Source organism: Chiloscyllium plagiosum, unplaced genomic scaffold (genome assembly GCF_037043375.1).
Source record: "Chiloscyllium plagiosum isolate Xiang-an unplaced genomic scaffold, Cpla_swu_hap1 HiC_scaffold_19, whole genome shotgun sequence".
In the NCBI taxonomy this organism is placed as follows: Eukaryota; Metazoa; Chordata; class Chondrichthyes; order Orectolobiformes; family Hemiscylliidae; genus Chiloscyllium; species Chiloscyllium plagiosum.
Genome location: NW_028270157.1, coordinates 49,827,114 through 49,849,596, shown reverse-complemented (window position 1 = coordinate 49,849,596; position 22,483 = coordinate 49,827,114). Strand labels below are relative to the sequence as shown.

At 38.6% G+C, this 22,483-nt stretch overlaps 1 protein-coding gene across 5 annotated transcripts in view; it reads left to right on the top strand.

Moving 5' to 3' along the window:
• The window catches only part of LOC122559582 (serine/threonine-protein kinase WNK1), a 153,396-nt gene that overhangs the window by 49,857 nt on the left and 81,056 nt on the right, over positions 1–22,483 (top strand). For all 5 annotated transcript variants that reach the window (XM_087997339.1, XM_043709299.2, XM_043709300.2 and 2 more), the window contains exons 5-7: positions 11,662–11,750; positions 12,302–12,521; positions 12,862–13,201. In XM_087997339.1, the coding sequence (XP_087853465.1) occupies positions 11,662–11,750; positions 12,302–12,521; positions 12,862–13,201 (649 nt within the window). The remainder of the gene's footprint in view (positions 1–11,661; positions 11,751–12,301; positions 12,522–12,861; positions 13,202–22,483) is intronic.

Below are 22,483 nucleotides of genomic sequence, written 5' to 3'. Positions count from 1 at the left end.
TCTGCAGGCTTCCATCTGCTTTAAAAAACTGCATTTTATTTGGCCTATGGACTGGAAATGAAGATGGAAAGTGCAAGTAGGAGCTTGCATTTTTGGCGGGGGAGAGGGGAGAAACCAAATGAAACTAACTTGTGCATATCAAAAATATTATGGTTTGGGGACATATGGGTTCAGGAGAGCTCAGCATAGCAACAACCATCTGGTCAATTGCACTTTAACTTTGCCTCACTGAGGGAAGTAAGCCAGAGAAGCTAGAAACCTCCTTCTGATTCAGAGCCACAAAGACGTCCATCCAACCAAATAGCCAATAAACCCAAAGCCAGTTAAAATCAGATAACATTAAAGCATCATCAAAGAAATTAAGAGTTGTAAAACCAACTCATTCAGTTTGGTTGTTTTAGACTGGTGAACAGAACTCTGTTCCCTTGACTATTTTTCCTTCTCTCAACTCAATATTTGTGTGTGTACTAGGGGCAGGAAGTATTTTTGAGAGGGTGAAGTTTAATCTACATAAACTAGAATCTTGTTCTTTTACTGGTCTGGTTAAAGTGAAGAGTGTTTTAAAAAATTTTTTTTTAAACTATTATGGGGAAAGGTTGGTGATTTACTTCTTTCCTAGATAGCAGTGGGTTGGAGGCAAATTGGGATTTGCAGTAATTTCATTAAATCTTTGCATTTGTTGTGACGCCAAGAATACGAAGATTTGATTTCCAACTCATTACCCCTTTGTAGGAGAGACTAGAATTAGGAAACAAGATTTAAAAAAAAGGGCTATCCATTTAAGGTGGAGATGAGGAGGAATTGTTTTCTCTTTTGGCAGAGAGTCTTTGGAACTCTTTCCAAAATGCTAAAGATGGGAATTAAGTGCTTTCAAGTGAGTTGTAAATTTCTTTGTCAAGAAGTCGGAGATAGGCAAGAATTTGGAGTTGAGACCGCAGTCATATCAGCCATGATCCATTGAATGACAAGAACAAGCTATAGGGGCTAAATGGTCTACTCTTCTTCTCTTGTTCAATTTTTTTTTCTAATGGGCATCATTGTCCCAGTCAAGAACCAACTGAAAGTATTCAATCAAGAGGAGGCAGTTCAGCATGTTGTGTATGCTGGCTTACTCTAGAGCAATCTAGTAGGTTCCATTTCCGCATGCTATTCGAGTAGTTTGGGAAGTTATTTCTGAGTGCTGAAGTCTTCATAGTTCCAGACTGTTGCCTATTAACTATATTAAAAAAAAATCATTTCAAAGGCAATGCGGTCAGTTGATCACCAACAGTAAATTAACTTTGTGTTAACTGAGTATGACTTAATTAGCACTTGCCAACTTGACCAACATGTCTTCACTTTTCAGCTGGTTACCGTTAGAAGCACCAGCCAGTAAAATGTAATGTGCATTGGTGTGTGTGTTAGGAGCAAATTTAATTCATCAGTTCAATCATTCATGATGTGCTAAGGGAATAGAACTGACTGAATTGTTCTACAAAGAGATGGCATGGAATCTATAGGATTATAGCTTCATTTGGCACCAGAATGAATCTAGGTCTATACTGGAGATGTTGTGTACTGATCAATTGTTCACAATCTTCATCTACTTCTAATTAACATTACAGTGTTGCCACTATTAAACAAAATGGTTTGCACCTTAGCCATGCTTAAATCTCTTTACCAATATGTCATGGCCTAAAGATGGATCAGCCACATGTAGAGCTCAAGGCTCTACTTTGGTCACTTTTGGAGTTTACCTACCACTTGAACAGATAAGTGCTATTCCAATGGTATAGTGCCCCCACTTACTCTAGAACTGGCAGGAATCAAAATCCATTTCTCCCTCACTAATCTGAAGCATGTATTCATCTTTCTATTTTAACTTACCCGTGTGAATTCAGCCCTTGTTCTGTAATATTATATAGTTTTACATCCAAATTAGCCGCGAGCTGGTCATACACCCTCAGCAGGACCACTTTCCTAGTTGTATCTGTGTAATTGGTATCAACGTGAATCATGATAATTGGATCCTGCTTCTCCCATTAAAAGTTTCTTCCAGCCCAGAATAACTGTCTTCAACTCTGGTATGGTTCAGGCAGTACTCCATTTGGACTCATGTTCTTGGCTGGAAAGAACTATTGCAATTACATTACTATCACTGCATTCCTATTAGCTCCCAATCTTAAATTGTCTCCTGTACCATGCCATTTGCCCACCTACTGTGTAGCCACACTTTCATCCTTATAACTTGCAAGAACCTCAGATCTGTTTAACAGTTTACAAAGGTTGAGTCTTATGCATGTCTACCTTCTGAGTGCCCATACCTGCATCATCTGTAGTTGCATCCTCCTGTCCCTGACTATATTAGTTAATCCCATCCTAAGGGGTTTGACCACTTCCTAAAATGAAGTGTCCAGGTAAACTTTACTCCTCTCTGATGAATGGCAATGTCTGAATTCAGCAGAAGTCCTGTTGGCTCTCTGACCTGTTCTCACTGCATGGAACTCATGTTTTGCAGCATTAAGCCTGGAAGGTTAAATTGAGATATAATTGTTTTCACAATGCTTTTCAAATTTCACTATCTCAGAATTTGTTATTTACTACAATTGTGAAGTCAAACAAGTATGTATTAGCAATTGATCCAGAATAAACTGGTTGCCATACAACCATTCAGTGATAATTATTTGTTGTTGAAGTTGACTTCGGTGCCAGTAACGAAATTCTTCTAAATTATTTTAATATTTTTACTGTGGAGAGAAATTATGGATTGTGATCTCCCTCCTCGATCTTTTGGAACCTTATGCACGTGGAGGAACCTTTTCTTGAATAACCTGCTCCAAAGTTGATCCTGCCTCTGTTAAAGTATAGTTAAAAGATTGCAGGAGGCACTGGGCATTTAAGTTGCTAATTAAATTTGGTCATGTGACTGAATAACCTTTAAAGGAGGTGCAGAGCATAGTACTTGGCATTTGGTTAGATAAGCAGTGTATTTGTTTTGCTTGCTGTTGCAAAGGAAAGGTATATTGATGAGACAAGTTTTACATTTATTCTTTACTACAAAAGGGGCATAAAAATCATAGTATTAGCAATGTGAAAATGTAATGCCTATTGATTTACTACATATTTCTTTTCTGTAGTCTCTTTTGTCAAAATGCTCTTTATGACCAGTTAGACTACTTGCAAGTTCTCAGATGGATTCTGAGAATAGAGGGAGATCCCCAGTGTTTTTTATTATTAATTCCCACTGTTGTTGCTGCTCCTATCAAAATGATCTTGTTCATGTTGATGAGGTGAGTGATAGCTACATTCATGAAGTTTGTTAACAGCGCTGTTTTTATAATTGGCATGTTGAATGTTTAAGTTCATTGAACTTTTATCATTAGTAAAATAAATGCTGAAAGCTAACAATTATTTGTCATTTAAGGTAGGTTGAGAATTCACAATTTACCCTTAATTTTTAGAGAAAAGCTGATGTTTGTACCAATGAATGTTTTATGGTTAACTCTGAATGAGAGTATTGTTGAAAAGCTTCATTGATATTCCTATTCTATCCACCTACTACTGCAGAGAATCGTGGAGGAAGAACGTGGGATTCTGAAATATTGAAGTGTTTAATAGGCCTGCTTTTGATTTAAAAAAGGTTTCAGGTGAAAAAGGTGTCATTTTTAATAAAATGAGGGCAATGCATTTGAGACAGCCTTGTTTGCAACAATCAAATACTCTTACTGCTTTTTCTAACTAAACATTTAATTTGAATCAGAATGAGAGTTTTAATATTGCTTTAAATTCTCCAGTGTTTACTTTGGGGAGTAAAACGTCTTTGATCTAACTTCAGAGAAGTCCACTTTGAAAGACTGTCTCTCCTTCAATGCCTTTTTAAAAACCTGATCTAATGAGGTGAGTAACTAGTAGATTCATTTGCTATTTTCAGTTTTTATTTCTGCATGTTGAGCTATTCCATTGCTCAAGTAACGTCTCCCTTTTTGATCAGGATCTAACAGGAGAAAGTGGTTAGAGATATGATTGACCCTAGTGATATTTGATTCTTGTATATTTGGGTGTTGTATATTTCCGAGAGTGGTAAAATGTAGGCCTATTGAGCCTTGTCTCAGTAGTATTGACAGTTTGTGTTCGTAAGTGACTTGTAGAGTTAAAAGATGTGATTACTTAAGGTATAATTAGTACAGTTATGGCAGATCTAAAGTAGAACCTCGTTTGAAAACTCTGATCTTACTGTATTGAAGTACACATTAAATTCATTGAAAAGGTAATTTATGGAGTAGTACTGGAGAAAAAAAGTCATGGTCACAATGGCTTGTGTAAAAAAAAAACTATTTCCTAATTACCCAAGGGTAGGATATTCCTTTGCTTAACTTATCTATTTGAAACTTCTATCTCACACTATATGGTTGGCCCTTAACAAGAACAATATATTGCTTTTAATACTTACTCTTCACAAGTCCTACTGGACAAAATCTGATACCCAGGCAGTTGATATACCTATATTCCAACAGATGACCAAAACCTTGGTCAAAGGAGTAAACTTTAAATGGTATCTGAAAGGAGAAAGAGTGGTAGGAAGTTTTGTGGAGAGAATTCTGCTCTTTGCCCCCGGCAATGAATGCTACAGTCATGAATAGTTTAAGATTGGAGATTTTAAGAGGCCAGGTTTCTTGATATCTTTGGGCACAGTGTGATGTGGCAGGATTGGAGAAGATTAGCGCTTGTGTATGGATTTGAAAACTAGGATGAGAATCTTAAAATTGAAGCCATCAGGGTGACCAGGATGAATAATATATACTGTCTTGTGAGGGTCATGCAAGACTTTTTTTTTCTCTCTAGTATGGTAATAACTCTTAGAACAAACTTTGGAGAAGAGTTTGCCAGGATTCTTTTAACCTGATTTTAACCTGAGTACAGAGCTGAAATTCAGGAGGAGGGATAGCAGTTAAAATTCATTAGATATGCTTCTTTTAATGGTGTCTTTGCTTGGATAAGGTAATAATTCTGTCCTTTGCTCAGCTATTCTGGAGCTGAACTTGTGCAAATTGGGGATAAGCAGTAGTCTTTAATTTGTGCACATGATCTTTCCATCAACCTGTAACTGACCAACATCACTTTTTTGGGAAGGTAGGATTCAGTCAGATGCTTTGAATGCAAGCAACAGTATATGCATGAATAAAGATCAATAGTTGCAAATTGCAACATGGAAAAATCTATTTTTTACCAACTGCTTTCTAGAGATTGCTATTTTAAGGCTTCAGACCACTTGTAGCATTAAGAACAATATTTATGTCAGTTGCAAATATACAAGATTTTGCAACTGAACAGTTGACTATAAAACCTTTTTGAACAAATTTTTTTGATTGTAAATTCTCTACTTTTCTAAATTTGGCACCAAGGATACATAGAGACAATATAGACTTCACTACACTGTTCTATAAACATGTACAGGATCAGAGGGATTCTGATTAACATGAACAGGAAGATGGAATGACATTGGGAGAGTAGCTTAAAGTATACAGGATTTTGGGATTCATAAATAGACGTATTGAGAACAAAAGCAAGGAAATTATGTTGAACCTTTTTTATAAAAGATCTGGTTAGACCACAAATACATGTGTCCACTTGTGTTAATTTGCTCACCACGCTTTGGGAAGGATCTCTATGTCCCTGAAAGGGTCCAGAGAAGGTTTACTAGATTGGTGATGGAGTCAAGATTGTATCTATAAGGTTATATTGGAAAAGCTGGGTTTTTCTTCCTGGAGCAAGAAATTAAAGGATGATTTCATGAAGTTATACAAGATTAAGAACAGGTTTTACAAGATAACCAGGCAAAGCTGTTCCCATTAACTGATTTGTGCAGGGATCAGGGGACATAATAATCCAGTTTAGTGCAAGAGATCCAGGAGGGATATGAAGAAATCTTTTTATGTACTTGTAGGTAATAACCTGGAACTCTGTGTCTGCAAGTGTATGGAATTTGAGACTCTTAGTAACAGAAATTGGATGGGTACTTGAAGGAAATAAACTTGCAGGTTACAGGAATGGAGTGGGAAATGGGGCCTCCTGAATTGTTGCACAGTTAGGATGGACTTGATGGACAGAAAGTTGTCCTCCTGAGATGTAATGATGCAACGACTGTCTGTGAATTTTTAATTGAACCTTTGTACTAATACCATGTAGGTGCTTAATTCTTGTTCCCGTTGAAGTGATAGCAATATCACCACCTTAATCAGAAAGACGAGACAAAATTGCTAGTTTCACTTGAAAATTGTCGATCTTATTTGTCGAATCTTGCTACGTATCAAATTGACTGCTGCATTTCCCTACGTTACCACACTGACCATACCTCACAAGTACTTGATTAAAATTGCTTGACAAACTCTTCAGAAGATGCTTCATATGTTCAATGTCATTCCTTTCCTTTTCACTTCTTTAGCCTGTACTTTTGTGAAACTTGCGATCTAAGCACTGCTACTTTGGTTTCTGAAACATTTTAAAATAACTAATTAATATGAAATTGAAGTATGACGTTGAAAGGAAAAATGTATGACAACAAGTGGGAAGTAAATTGATTCCTACTGAGTAGATTGGGATTATATTCATTGGAATTTAGAAGAATGGGGGGGATCTTATAGAAACATATCTATTCCCTTCATAATTTTATAAGATAGCAGTGGAGAGCATGTTTCCACTGGCAGGTGGAACTAGGACAAGAGGGCATAGCCTCAAAATTGGGGGATCAAATTTAGCACTGAATTGAAAAGGAGTTTCTTCACCCAGAAGGTTGTGAATCTGTGGAATTCTCTGCCCATTGAAGTAGTTGATGCTAATTCAGTAAGCGTTTTTAAAACTCAGATTTTGTTTGAACAATAAAGGAATTAAGGGATATGGTGAGGTGGGCGGGTAAGTGGACCTGAGTCCACGAAAAGGTCAGCCATGATCTTATTGAATGGCAGAGCAGGCTTGAAGGGCCAATGAGTTACTCCTCTTAGTTCTTATGTTTTATAAACTACAATATCCTCTACTATATTTTGCGACATTTGATTCCAAAGCTGGAAACTGCAAATCTTTTGTAATGGCACTGAATCCTGCTTATTAGAAATGTGGCAAAAGTCATTGAATGTTTATGATCAAAAAGGTCACTTTGCTGATGCAGCTGTGTTATGTGGTAGCACCAGATTAAAAGTGTCTTTTTAAAAGATTTCTCCTAAATAGAAAAATCACATCATGTTTTAAACTTTGTCTCCAAACAGTGTATATTTACTTGATCAACATTTGCATGTATTTCCCCCGCCCTCTTGTATTGTAAATAGAGATTCTTACTAAAGCGTGATATGACATTAATATCGCATTCATGTATTGGGCGTCATTAATAGATTATCTCTAATGTTATATTATTTGTGGGTAGGCATTACATTTTGATAAAAAGCACTCCACTGTTGAATATATTGGGATAAGTTACAGTGACTTGTGTACTCATCAACTAAAAAGTGACTTGTTCAATCAGCTTATTTGTTTCAGTTCCTTTATTTTTGTTGTGAAATTGTGAAGTCATTGGGTTTCTGTCCATTTGTATTTGAAATTTATTATAGGAGATAGTTCAGGATTGGAAAGAAGTCTGTGGTAAACCTTCTGGCGCTATGCAAAACTTGGATTTAATTTTAAATGCTTCATTGTTGTTTACAAGGAGGTTTTATGCACTTCTTGCATTTACTTCAGCTTCACTTTTCATGTCTGTAACAGAAATTAAATAAAAGAAGTGAAACAAATTGAACAGTCTGATATCGACCAAACACCAGAAGTGATTATGGTACCCATGTCAGCCCTGTAAAGTTACGCTCACTAATTTCCAGAGGGCTTGTGCCAGCATTAGGAGAGGTGTCCTCAGACTAGTTGAGCAACTAGAATGACACAATTAATCTGAAGGAATCATGTTTTGCAGGCAATGTTCTAGATATCACAGTTGCCACATCTGGGTATGTCCTGTCTCACTGGCAGGACAGATCCATTAAATGTGGCAGGACAGTGGTATACAGTCAGGAGAGAGTTGTCCTTTGTGTCCTCAATGGGTATCATGAAGTCTCATGGCATCAGGTTAAACAAGGCTAAGTGAAGCTCCTGTTGATCACCACCTTTTTTTCCCCAGCCCCATCCAAGACCAACTGTGCATTTCTAATCCAGGCTGTTCTTGAAACATACTCATCGATAGCATGGAACGCCTCTGAACTTGCTGTGTTAGTGTCTGAGTATACTCTGAACCATAAAAACCTCGTTGAGCATTTGTTGTCTTCGACATAGGGAAGAAGTTCTGTCTATATTTCACTACTGGAGAAATCTGTTGAGTTATCTAATTGAAGTACGATTACCTTTGATATTTTTCAATCAGGTAATGCATTTACCTTCAATATTATCAGACAGTCATTATCATGATGCTGAAAAATGAAGTTTGGATATTTAGGTGCTTGTTTCTGACTGGGGAGCAGATGTGATTGTCCTTTGTGACTCTGATGCTTGATTGGCAATGGTGCCAATATTCATCAAAACAAACACATCATTGCTGACTTTAGTTGTTGGAAGTAATTAATAGTTATCCTTAAGGTAAGCATACCTTAATTCCAAAGGCTTCTTCATATTACAGGCTACATTCCAGTATTGTGCATTTTTCTCCACATATAAAACAAAAGGCATGTGGAATAAGTACATTATCATTTACACTGAGAATTCATAATGTAGATGTTGTCCTACTTTGCGTTAGCAATCATAGCGTCGTACAGCATGGAAACAAACCCTTTGGTCCATGCCGCCCATAATCCCAAACTAAATTAGTTCCACCTGGCTGGTCCTGGTCCATATCCCTCCAAACTTTCCTATTCATGTATCCATCTAAATGTCTTTAAAATGCTGTAATTATACCTGCTTCCACCACTTCCTCAGGAAGTTCATTCCACATGCGAACCACACTCTGTTTTTAAAAAAAAATTACCTCTTGTCTTTTTTAAAATATCTCTCCTGTCATCTTAAAAATGTGCTCCTAGTCTTGAAATTCCCTATCAAAGGGAAAAGGCAACCACCATTAATTCTCTCTCTACCTCTTATTATCTTATAAACTTTCAGGTCACGGCTCAACCTCCTACGCTCCAGTGAAAAAAGTCCCAGCCTGTCAAGATTAGAATCCTTTGAAAACATTGAAAAAATCTGACGAGGTGAAACTGAAAGTCCTTTACCTTTTTCATTCTTAGGGCATATAGCACCAATCAAAAAATAAATTGACACATCAGTTATATTAAAGGACCAATGACATCAATCCAAGTCAGCATTTTCAACTGGCCTCCCTTGAGCAATGACATAGAAAGTTTTTATATGAAGATCAACTTGACACACATTACCAGTATCTTTGTGATCATTAGGGCATTATATGTAAAGTTGTTTTTCGTATTCTCATATATTATCATACATGGCTAATTTGGAAATACTGGTGTGACATAGACACACTTTTCAACAAAGAACCGCACATGCTGAAGATCTCAAATGAAAATAGAAATTGCTAGAAAAACTTATATCTGGCAGTATCTCTGAAAGAAAGAGCAGTGTTAACAATTTAATCAGAAGATTAACTCTGCTTTCTGCAGGTACAGCAATAAATAAATAGACTAATGGAATACTATCCTTTATTACGAGGGGGACTAAACACTAAAGTATGTGTTGCTTCAATAATGCAGGACATTTTTGAGACCACATCTCATTAGCCCGTGTAGTTTTGTTCTATATTTAGGGAAGAACGTAAATGTAAAACAAACATCGAAATTACTGGAGAAATTCAGTAAGCCTGGCAGCATCTGGTAAAAATGTCTCCTGGTCTGGAATGTGGGTAATTCATTTTTACAAGGAACTTCGCTTCATCCAGAGTTTAAGCTATGGTTCTTTGAGATAAGTTGGGGTGGTGAGTCAATCCTTCTCTTTGCATATAGAGTTTGGATTTATGTTTCTGTTACAGCCTAAAGGCGACATGTTTGTTTTCTCACTTCTACCTTGGAAGGTGTCCCTGTTTTGTAAAGCACATTGTTTGTTTCAGTCCAGTTCTAACCAGTTGAAAGATTGAAATTTTCTCTTCAGAAAGTAAAGGATGTAGTTTTATGACAACTTCAAGAATAATGCAGCTAAGTGATGAGCAAAGGGCAGCAAAGATTATAAAAGCGACCTCCAATTTGATATTAATGCTGATAAGATGGCTAGATGGTGGTCTCTCGCTGAAAACCCTTCTTTAATGAGGCAACGAGAAATGTTCATTTGTTTCTCATAGAACTTTTAAGCACAAGTCTGGTGGAACAAACCCATCCATGCAACTTAGAAAATTGCCACGGTTAGAATCTTTGTTGTTTGAGTGAGAATTATGGTCATCTGTTGTTTGTGCATGTATGTAGGACGTCCTTTGCACTAACTTTGAATAGCCATCTCTTGGCTGGTTTTGAATCTCTGACTGAGGTATTTCGCTATATAATCAGAGTTTAATAGACTTTTCTAATGAGTCATACAGGAATGTATTATAAAACTATTCATGCAACACTATCTTGTTAATTGAAAAACAAAACTGTATGCTTTAACGCACAGGTACAGATGTTTATCTTATTGCATTACAGAAAATTATCACGGAATATAACTTGCTTGCATGGATGGATCTGTACTGTACTGTATTCATTCCCTATCAGCCAGGTCTCCTAATGTGTTCTGCAAGTTACATGCATTGATGCTAAACTTTGAGCAGGATCCTCAAATGTATGGGCGGCACGGTGGCACAGTGGTATGGGCGGCACGGTGACACAGTGGTTAGCACTGCTGCCTCGCAGCGCCAGAGACCCGGGTTCAATTCCGGCCTCAGGCGACTGACTGTGTAGAGTTTGCACATTCTCCCCGTGTCTGCGTGGGTTTCCTCCGGGTGCTCCGGTTTCCTCCCACACTCCAAAGATGTGCAAGTCAGGTGAATTGGCCATGCTAAATTGCCCGTAGTGTTAGGTAAAAGGGGTAAATGTAGGGGTATGGGTGGGTTACGCTTCGGCGGGTCGGTGTGGACTTGTTGGGCCGAAGGGCCTGTTTCCACACTGTAAGTAATCTAATCTAATCTAATCTAATCTTCACTCATTTCCTCTGAGGTGCAGTTTATCTCCTGCAGAAGTTATGTAGCTTCACTAATAACTATTATTATCACTTGTTTTTTGAACAAATATGTAATGCTGGTTATCCTCCACTTGTTTTCATAGAATTCTAGTACCCAGTTTCATTACTGAGCTGCAAATATACTTCAAAAAACAACGTATTGCCTTTGTTATTATCTTCATTCTTGCCGACAGTTTGACTTAGCATTATTGCTATTATTCTTACTGACAATTTGACATATTTTGCATACAGAAAGATTAAGAGGAGCTAGCTTTGTAATTATCCAACTGAAGGACATTTTCTGGTTTTTAAAAAAAATTTGATAGTCCACATTGGATAAAATTAACATTGTTAGCAGGTTAATATTTTGGATTAAGTCAGTTGCAATGAAAGTTTGTACCCAAAAATTAATCCATATTTCTGTTTTCAGTGCTGATTTAATCTTGTGTACATTCCAAACATTTCCCATCTTAATTTCAGGTTTTTATCTTTTGTGTTCAACATTTAATTCTCTTTGCTCCTTAGGGTGTGAAACCAGCTAGCTTTGACAAGGTCGCAATCCCTGAAGTTAAAGAAATAATTGAAGGATGTATTCGCCAGAATAAAGATGAACGGTGAATATCTGTGATTGCTTTTAAAATGATGTGGGAATTAAAATCTGAATCTGGCAATTGTATAAAAAGTTAGCTTTCTGAGATGTCAGTTATTTTGACATTCCATGAGTTTGCTGACTCTTGGGGCCCTGAACAGAGAACTAGATCGGAGAATAGTCCATTTCTGTTCTTGATTGATAAAATCTTTTAAGAGATAACAGGGTCATTGGTATTGGAAATCAATGTAATTACTCCAGGGAAAAAAACCTCCTATTCTGCAGTTGGAAATGAGGCATGTGATTAGGAAGAGTTTTACTTAATGTCAGGTTGAGATGTACCTAATATGCAATGTTGAAGTAGAAACAGCAAATGCTGGAGAAGCTCAACAGGTCTGGCAGCATCTGTGGAGAGAGAAATGGAGTTAATGTCCTGAGTCTGATCTGACTCTTCAGAACTACTTGATGTTTTTCTGGCTGTTTCAATTAAGCAGAGTTCCAGGTGCCCCAACATCAACATTAGATTTAATGAGTACAATAACAACTTTGTTCATACTTTGTTTGAATTTGGTTTAGGTATGCAATTAAGGACCTGTTGAGCCATGCGTTCTTTCAGGAAGATACTGGTGTTCGTGTAGAGTTGGCAGAAGAGGATGATGGAGAAAAGCTTGCAATTAAGCTTTGGCTGCGAATTGAAGATATTAAGAAACTTAAAGGAAAGTATAAGGATAACGAAGCCATAGAATTCTCATTTGACTTGGAAAGAGATGTTCCGGAGGATGTGGCTCAGGAAATGGTAGGTTATTGTACTTTTGCAAACCTATTTTCTATGTTAGAATTTGAGTCCCAACCACATTTGTGGACCACAGCACGTGCAAGAATTCGATACTGTGGAAACTGCAATGTGTACTTCTCATTTTTCAACCGTGTCTGTTTCCATGCTGTACATCTCTATGACTCTATGATAACAAAGTGAAATGTTTTCACCCACGTGCCATTTTTTTGCAAGACAAATAATCTGCATGAAAGAAATGTACCAAAGACAACATTATTCTCAATCTTCAGGGTTTACTATCTTGATTTGCTCTAAATGGAAAATATGATGCATTTTTGACTTAGTATTATTTTTTATTCAGGTGGAATCTGGATTTGTATCTGAAGGAGATCATAAGACCATGGCTAAAGCCATTAAAGATCGTGTATCTCTGATCAAAAGGAAACGAGAACAACGTCAATTGGTTAGAGAGAAACAAGAAAAGTTAGAGGAACAGCAGAAGAAGCATGATCAGTTGCAGCACCAGAAAACTCAACAAGGAGCCAGTGTATCTCAAACTGGAGGGGGACATCCTTCCCAGTTACCTGCCACAGCACTTCCTTCTGCCCTTACTGGAGCCCTACCAACCCAAGTTGAACCAGAAGAGCCTGAGGCAGATCAGCATCGTTTGCAGTACCAGCCAGCTGGAAACTCTGTTACATGTATGTTGTTTTTGTTAAATCTGAGCAATAACTCTCCATTTTCCATCTTAAGAAATCTTTATCTGCCAGAAGGACTGCGGATCAGAATTGATGATCTGGATTCTGAGCTTCAAACACTGCGGCACATCCGGGAGGGAGAAAGTTACCTGGATGCTTTGTTTCAGGAGGCAGTCACCCGGTAGATTAAGTAATTCAAACATAGTTAATGATCAGGGACAACAGGGCGCGACTGTAGCGAGGCAGGTAGGGGAATTCTGAGTTTTGGAATGGAGGAGCCTCAATCCTTGCCTTGTCCAACAGGTATGAGATTTTGCTCCCTGTATGGATGCGGTAAAGGGTTGTGGCCAGCTGACCATGGCACCGTGGTGCAGAAGGCCATTCAGGAGGGGGGGAGCAAAAAAGACAAGTTATCAGGGATTCTACAATTAGCGGGGGCAGAGTATCCTTTGTGACATGAATTGGGAGTCCCACATGGTGTGTTGCCTGCCCAGTGCCAGGGTGCAGGACGTCTCCGACCGGCTTGAAAGGACATTGGAGGGGGAGGATCCAGTTGTTGTGGTCTACATCAGCACTAAGGCTAGGAAGGAGGACCTGTTTGGGGATTTTCAAGCACTAAGAAGGAAATTGAAGAACCGGTCCTCAAGGGCCATAATCTCTGCATTTCTGCCTGAGCCATGTGCTAATTGGCATAGGGATAAGAAAATACGGAAGTAAACATATGGTTAAGATATTGGTGTGGAAAAGAGGGATTCCATTTCATGGAAATTGGTATCAGCTTTGGAACCAGAGGGATCTGTACCGATGGTTCAGGTGGAGATCGTGCCAACCTGGAGCCAGTGTTCTGGCAAAAAGATAAATAGGGTGGTTAGTAAGACTTTACACTAGTGAATCGGGGGAAGTGAAAGGGAAAGCAACAGGGAGTGTGGAGTCAAGTAGAAAGATCAGGTTAGCATGTGTGCAGGGTTTAAGTTCAAGGCAGGCTAAGAATGAAGCAAAAAGGAATGATAACTTAGGACATATTGCCAGAGATGTTGGAAATCATGAGGATAAGAAAATTTGCATTAAGACGTTTTATCTAAATGCTCGTAGTATTCATAACAAAGCAGATGAATTAACGGCATAAATCATCGTGAATGATTATGATGTGGTATGCATCACAGAGACGTGGTTGCAAGGGATTCCGGACTGGCAGTTAAGCATCCAAGGATTTACAACTTATTGAAAAGGCAAGGAGACAGGCAGAGGGGGTTGCCTTATTACTTAAGAATGAGATTAAATCTATGGCACTGAATGACATGGGGTCAGATGATGTGGAGTCTATGTGGGTGGAGTTGAGGAACCACAAAGGTAAAAAGACCACATTGGGAGTGATGTATAAACCCCCCCCAAAAGCAGTGGTCAGAACCAGGGATGCAAGGTGTACCAGAAATAGATGGGTCACGGTGATCATGGGGTCTTCAACATGCAGGGGATCTGGGTGAATAATTAGATTACATTACAGTGTAGAAACAGGCCCTTCGGCCCAACAAGTCCACACCAACCCGCCGAAGCGAAACCCACCCATACCCATACATTTTACCCCTTACCTAACACTACGGGCAATTTAGCATGGCCAATTCACCTGACCCTGCACATCTTTTGGACTGTGGGAGGAAACCGGAGCACCCGGAGGAAACCCACGCAGACACGGGGAGAACGTGCAAACTCCACACAGTCAGTCACCTGAGTCGGGAATTGAACCCGGGTCTCAGGCGCTGTGACTTACAGAATAATGTTGCTAGTGGATCCAAAGAAAGGAAATTCATGGAATGATTACAGGATGGCTTTTTGGAACAGCTTGTGATGGAGCCCACAAGAGAGCAGGCTATTCTGGACTTGGTTCTACGTAATGAGCCAGACTTTATAAAATATGTTAAAGTCAAGGAACACTTCGGAGGCAGCGATCATAATATGGTAGAGTTCAGTCTGCAGTTTGAAAGAGAGAAGGCAAAATCGGATGTAGTGGTGTTACATTTAAATAAAGGTAATTACAGGAACATGAGAGAGGAACTGACAAAAATTGACCGGAAACAGAGCCTAGCGGGGAAGATAGTAGAACAACAATGGCAGGAGTTTCTGGGTGTAATTAAGGACACAGTACAGAGGTTCATTCCAAAGAAAAAAAATTATCTGGGCAGAGGTTCAGCAGAATGACTTACAAAGGATGTCAGGGAATGTATCAAAGAAAAAGAGAGAGCCTATAAAGTGGCCAAGAGCACTGGGAAATCAGAAGATTGGGAAGATTACAAAAACCGAGGATAACAAAGAGAGAAATAAGGAAGGAGAGGAACAAATATGCAGGTAAGCTAGCCAGTAATATTAGAAATGATAGTAAAAGTTTATTTCAATACATAAGAACCAAATGAGAGGCAAAAGTAGACATTGTGCCGCTCCAAATTGATGCTGGAAGGCTATTGCTGGGAGATAAGAAAATAACTTACTTTGTGTAAGTCTTCACAGTGGAAGACATGAGCAATATTCCAACAATTTAAGGAGGGTCAGGGGGCTGAGTTGCGCATAGTAGCCATACAAAAGAGAAAGTACCAAAAAAGCAAAAACGTCTAAAACTTGATACTACATCTGGCCCGGATGGGCTGCGTCCTAGAGTTCTGTGAGAGGTGGCTGAAGAAATAGCAGAGACATTGGTTGTAATCTTTCAGAAATCACTGGAGTCTGGGAAAGTGCCAGATAATTGGAAAATAGCTGTTGTAACCCTCTTGTTCAAAAAGGATCAAGACGAAAGAAGGAAAATTATAGGTCGATTAGCCTAACCTCGGTTGTAAGTAAAATTCTCGAATCCATCGTTAAGGATGAGATTTCTAAATTCATGTTCAGATTAGAACAAGTCAGCATGGATTTAGTAAGGGGAGGTTGTGCCTCACAAACCTGTTAAAATTCATTGAAGAGCTAACAAGTAGGTTAGACCAGGGAGATCCAGTGGAGGTAATCTATTTAGACTTTCAAAAGGCCTTTGATGAGGTGAGGGCCCATGATGTTTGAGGTGAGCTACTGCCATGGATTGGGGTTGGCTGTCTGACAGAAGAGATAAAAGGTTCTTTTTCGGAATGGCAGCTGTTGACAAGTGGGGTCCCGCAGCTGTTCACTTTATATATAAATGATCTGGATGAAGGAACTGGGGCATTCTGGCAATGTTCGTCGATGATACTAAGTTAGGCGGACAGGCAGGTAGTATTGAGGAGGTGGGGAGGCTGCAGAAAGATTGAGACAGTTTAGGAGAGTGGTCCAGGAAATAGCTGATGGAATTCACTGAGCATGTGTGAGGTCTTGCACTTTGGGAAAAAGAATACAGGCATGGACTATTATAAACGGTGAGAAAATTCATAAAGTCAAAGTACAAAGGGATGTGGGAGTGCTAGTCTAGGATTCTCTAAAGGTTGATTTGCAGGCTGAGTCAATGATTAAGAAAGCAAATATAATGTCATTTATCTCAAGAGGGTTGGAGAATAAAAGCAGTGTTTCTGTGACTTCATAAAGCTGTAGTTCGGCCCCATTTAGAATACTGTATCTCAGGAAGGACATACTGGCACTGGAGCATGTCCAGCTGAGATTCACACTGATGATCCCTGGAATGGTAGGCCTAATGTACGATGATCGGCTGAAGATCTTGTGATTGTATTCATTAGAATTTAGAGGGTTGAGGGGAGATCTAATAGAAACTTACAAGATAATGCATGGCTTAGAAAAGGTGGACTCTGGGAGGTTATTTCCGTTAGGCGGGGAGACTAGGACCCGTGGACACAGCCTTAAACTTAGCGGGGGTCAGTTTAGAACAGAAATTTCTTCAGCCAGAGAGTGGTGGGCCCATGGGATTCATTGCCTCGGAGCGCAGTGGAGGCCGGGACGTTGGGTGTCTTCAGGGCAGAAATTGATAAATTCTTGATCTCGCAAGGAATCAAGGGCTACGGGGAGAGTGCGGGTAAGTGGAATTGAAACACCCATCAGCCATAATTAAATGGTGGAGTGGACTCGGTGGGCCGAATGGCCTTGCTTTCACTCGTATGTCTTATTGCCTCATGGTCTTATTGTAATGTTGAATTTTTTATCCCTGATGAAAGAAGTGTTACTGTCTCTGCCAAGTGTTGTCATTAGTGAATTTGTCCAGACAGTTGGATACAGGTCTGGAAACAGCTCTGCAGAGAGTAAAAGTAGGTGATTTATCTTTTGTCATAACCTGAGATGGAACACTTTGAACTGCGTAGGAAGGAACAAAAGGGAATGTCCGTGATAATATGAGGGGTGCAAGATGATAAGGAGGTGGTAATGGGACAAGTAAAGAATGTTAAGGATGTGTTGAGAAGGGGTGTAAATGGAGAAAGAGTCATCATTAGCACCACTTCTTCTAAAATAAATGAGATTATGGTCTGAAATTGTTGAGCTCAGTGAGTCCAAAATATTGTGGAGTTAGTCAAATATTGTGGTGGTGGTTTTTGCATCACACCATGTGAGGGAGAATTAATTGTGAGTTTTCATGTTCCAAGAGGCTATAAAAGAATTGGGCATTTGAGATTTAGTTTTGTAATAATTTTTTTATGGTGTTTAGGTGAACTGAATATCAGCAAAAAGGAGTGTGTTTGCAACATTTTTTTCAAGTTGGTGATTATATTCTACTCCATTGCTGAAACTTAGAATGTGAGGCATTTTAGATTGAAATGATTGCGAGCTCTTCTATGAAAATTAAGGAAAGTCTGCTGATGGAATCCGTATTCATAATCTTGGCTATTCGTATAGCTCTCGGTGTAAATTTGGACATGTGTAGATGTACAGTATCATTGGAAGCAGAAAATTACATGAGCACCAAGTTAAGTTTTAAAACTCAAGGTAAAATTAAAATGGTATTTTAGAATATGGAGTATAAAATACTGAAAGCCTTTGTGGAAGGCTTGAGTCACTTCATAGAAACATAAAAACAAAAAAATAGAGCGTACAAGAGGCCTTTTGGTCCATCGAGTCTGCACCACCAAAAATGTGCTGCTACCTATACTAGTTTCACTTTGTTCACCTAGGCCTATAGGTATGGTATAATAATTGTATATGTACTTGCAACATATGGCAGAGCTATGGGGACTTGCATCCTGTGAAGACAATTCTTGACTTGCCAGATAGTGATGCCAGGACATGCAGTTATAATTAGTATTTTTACAGGTACAGCTTATCACAATACACAGCTGGCATACTGATCATACTGGCATACTGTATTTAGGAAGTATAATAGAAAATAAATACATCAGAGAAAACATACATTTTAATTGATAGTGCCATTAAATCTATTGTTCAGCTTCCTTTAGTAGTAAAAGCTTCCACTTGTAACATCTGTCAAATTATGGTTATCAGTATTTGGAACATATCATGGAAACCTGTTATGATTGGAATAATTCTTCTTCCAATTCATTTTCCCTTAGATGGGGGATCTGAATTGGTAAATCTTCTTGTGGTAATGATGAACTGGAGCACAATTAATCACTTAATTCATAGTGTTTAATGTGGCCCAGTAGGTCTGTGCCAGGATTTATAATTCGTATGTGCTCCCTTCCTTCCTTCATTTAACCCTAATCAGTGTGACTTAATTTGTTATGCAGTAGTAACATCACTATCTTTTGGACCAGAGGTAAGGGTTCAAGTCCCACCTGTCCTGGAGGTGTGCCATAGCATGTCCAAACAAATTTATTTACAATTAGTTACTAGACTGATTTCTGGGATGGCAGATTTGTCGTAGGAAGAGAGTTTGCGTAGACTGGACATATATTCACAAGCTTAGAATGAGAGGAGATTGCATTGAAACAAAAATTATAACAGGGGCCGGACAGACTGAATGCAAGACACATTATTTCTCCTGGCCATGGGATTGAGAACAAGGTATCATGGACACACGATATGTGGCCATTTTAGACCGTGATGAGAAGAAAATTTTACACTGAAAGTGGTGATCCTGTGGAGTTCTGTGACACAGAAGACTTTGGAGCGCAAGCAACTGAATATATTTGCTAAATAAATGTTTAGAGGTAAAAGTTGTCAAGGGATATGGGGAGAGAGCAAGAATACGGTGTTGAGAAAGATCAGACTTGATCAAATTGAATAGTGGAGTAGGCTTGATGGGATAAATGGCTTATTCCTGCTTGTACTTTAAATTTTAAAGATAAAAAAGCTGCAGGTGCTGGAATGCAAAGTATATAGGTAGGAGGCTGGAAGAATACACCAAGCCAGGCAGTGTCAGGAGGTGCAGAAGCTCACTGCTTAGTGTTTTTGATTTCTCTCAAATTCTCCTTTGCACCCTCATTCAGTTGAATGGACTAAACCAGTCAGATTCTAGGGTGGCATGGTGGCTCAGTGGTTAGCACTGCTGCCTCATGTTGCCAGGCACACGGATTTTATTCCAACGTCGGGTGACTACTGTAGTTGGGAGTTTGTGTGTTCTGTCTAGCGTTCCAGTTTTTATCACTCTACATTTGTATGCTTTTCTTAAACACATCTGTGCCACTCACCCAACTACTCCTTGTGAAAGCAGACTCCACAAGTTGAATCAATCTCTGGAAGAACCCCACCTGTACTTCTAACAGGGACTATTTGACACTCGCAATTGCTTTTTACTATTCACTGTGTCCTCTTTTTCATTTGGTTGTCATGAAGCCAGTCATACCTCCCCTACCATTGTCACTGCTGAAGTAACTGGGGGACAAAAACCTGTGAAAGAAACCTAAAACCTACTTAACCCTTCCTAAACTGCTCAGTTGTTTATTAAGTCAGCTATGTCATTCGGTAGAGTTTTGTTTCTAGTTTTACTCTTTTAATTTTCACTGTGTTTCTTTTGAAGGCTGGGCACATAGGCTTGTGAGAACCCAAGTGTACTCATGCCTGTGCTGGCAGATTAAAAAGCAAATTATGAAAAATAATCAGAAACCTGAAACCTGTTTGATTTGACATGATGCCTTTTAATTAAATTCTATATACCGGCCACTGCCAAGAAATCTGAAATCACTTGGCATTATAAGGATATTAAGAAGTTGGAAGCATAAAATCCTTGCCCCCAACATTGCAAGTTAAGCTCCCTATTTTTGGCAGCAATGTTTCACTTAACTGACATTCCTACGATTCTTAACACCCACCCCTCATTTATTTTGTCACGACAGCATTACATAAGACAGTCTTGACAGTTCCTATAGCTATGATAAAGCCCTCACTTAAATAGCCTGAAGTAAATCTCTTGTTCTTATGTGTAGCATGTGTACATACAAAGTTAACACGTTAAAGGAAGTCAATCATGGACAAATTGTGCTTGTGAAAAATCTTTGAAAGAGATAGTTGGGAAAAGCTTACTGTAAACAGGGCCTTTGTGCCAAACTTATGAAATGCCAGAGCATGAATATTTGTGGTTGACATGGACTGTGCCCAATCTGTAGATACATTTTTTTTCTTGTTATGAAATCATTCAAATACCTTTTTACTAGATATTTTTGCATGTGATAGCACATCCTGGCATACTGCTCAATATGGATGCTGAGAATTTGGTTTCTTGTTGCTCCATGATCATGTTCCAGAAGTTATCTTTTTGTTAGGGAACACATTTCAGCAGCTATCTTCCCTTTTGGGGACAATTTCCCTGGGGTACTAGATCCAGACTTAAGGCACTTGAACAAATTCTGAAGTCTTCAGTGTAATACCTGGTTCATGCATTCATCTGTTTTCAAACAACGGTAGACTTTGTGCATTATGAACACGCTCTTGGTCTTGAACATTAGAGTGGTCAGAAAATGACTGAATTAAATAAGCTTGTCTCAAGCCTTGCTCAAAACAGTGATTTTGAGTCATTTATAACCCGGATAATGGGAGAAATTCTACTTTGCAATTTTTGTGCAATAGTAAGAAAGAAGTTATTGCTCGACTGATGGAGGCAACAAATGGTTCTTCTGGTAAGCTTTCCTTGTGACAGCAAGGTGTGGTGATTAGGGAGTTCATCTTTTTAAAAAAAAAACCTCTCTTCTCAAAACTTGATAAATATAAATTTTAGACCAGAAAATATTTTGTCAGTTTATTCCTTTGTGTTCTTGAGTTTGGATTTAGATACATTTGTATCTCAGGCTTATTATTTTTACCTTCTGATTTAAGATTTTGCTTTTAAAGATCTCTTTTAGACACAGGATTGTGTAGTGTGTATGTTCAGTGCACAATCTTTACTGCTGAAGTTGAAGAAATATTAACCTTTTATTCTCTTAACTCCTAGAGGAAGTTGCATATTTGTTGCTATTTAGAGTCTTAACTTTGTTTTTTGAATAAGGTAACACTTCTCCCATACAAAGCTAATGCTTTTGCTCATGAGATTTTTGGAAGATACAATATTGACTAGTGTACTTTGCAGAGCGAAAGATAAGCTTAACAGTAATATAAGGAACTTGGGAGCAAAACACACTGTTAAGTGATTATCTTTTTTGGTCTAAAATAAGTTTCTCACTTGGCAGGATCCCAAAAATGATTTCTTTTTTTTTTGGTGTATAGAGGTGACAGCAAAACCACCTTGTCTGAGTGTGTTAAATTTTAAAACAGTTCAAAAGTTTAACACTAAGGAGGTTTACCACTACTGTTGTTAGATTTTTTTTCCCATAAGCTGAATGTATTGGGCTACAGGTGTAATAAAATCTTTGACATATGTCATAGTCACTAGAACCCAAGTAGGGGGTAAGAATAAGGTTAATAGAACCCCAGTCTAACTTTTTTCAATACAGTATATTGTAGCTTTGAAATTTGCAAAAAGATATAGTTTGTAACTAGCTTTAGTAATTTAGTCAAAATAATATAATTCAAGTAATGTATAGTAGTAATGGGTTTCTCAGTACAAAGATATGATTAAGGGCAAAATAGGTAACTTGGTGCCTTGAACCTACTACATAGGAACCTCGATTATCCAAATACCAATTATCTGAAGGAGATCTCTAGGTTCTGATGGAAACGTTACATCAAAGATGTGTTTCCATCAGTGAACGCATGCTGTGTGCTGCTGCAGTCTCCTGAGCGGGGAGCAGATTTTAAAAACTCCGAGCCCCAGAGGAAAGACATTTAATCGATTAACCGAATAATCAACTATCCAAACTAAATAGTGCCCACCCATTGTGTTCAGATAATCGAGGTTGCCCTGTACACTCCTCAAAATCGATCATGGCTGATTTGATTGTCATCTGAACTGCGCACACTCACCTGTTGACAGCAACATTTGATTCTCATGTTAATCAAGAA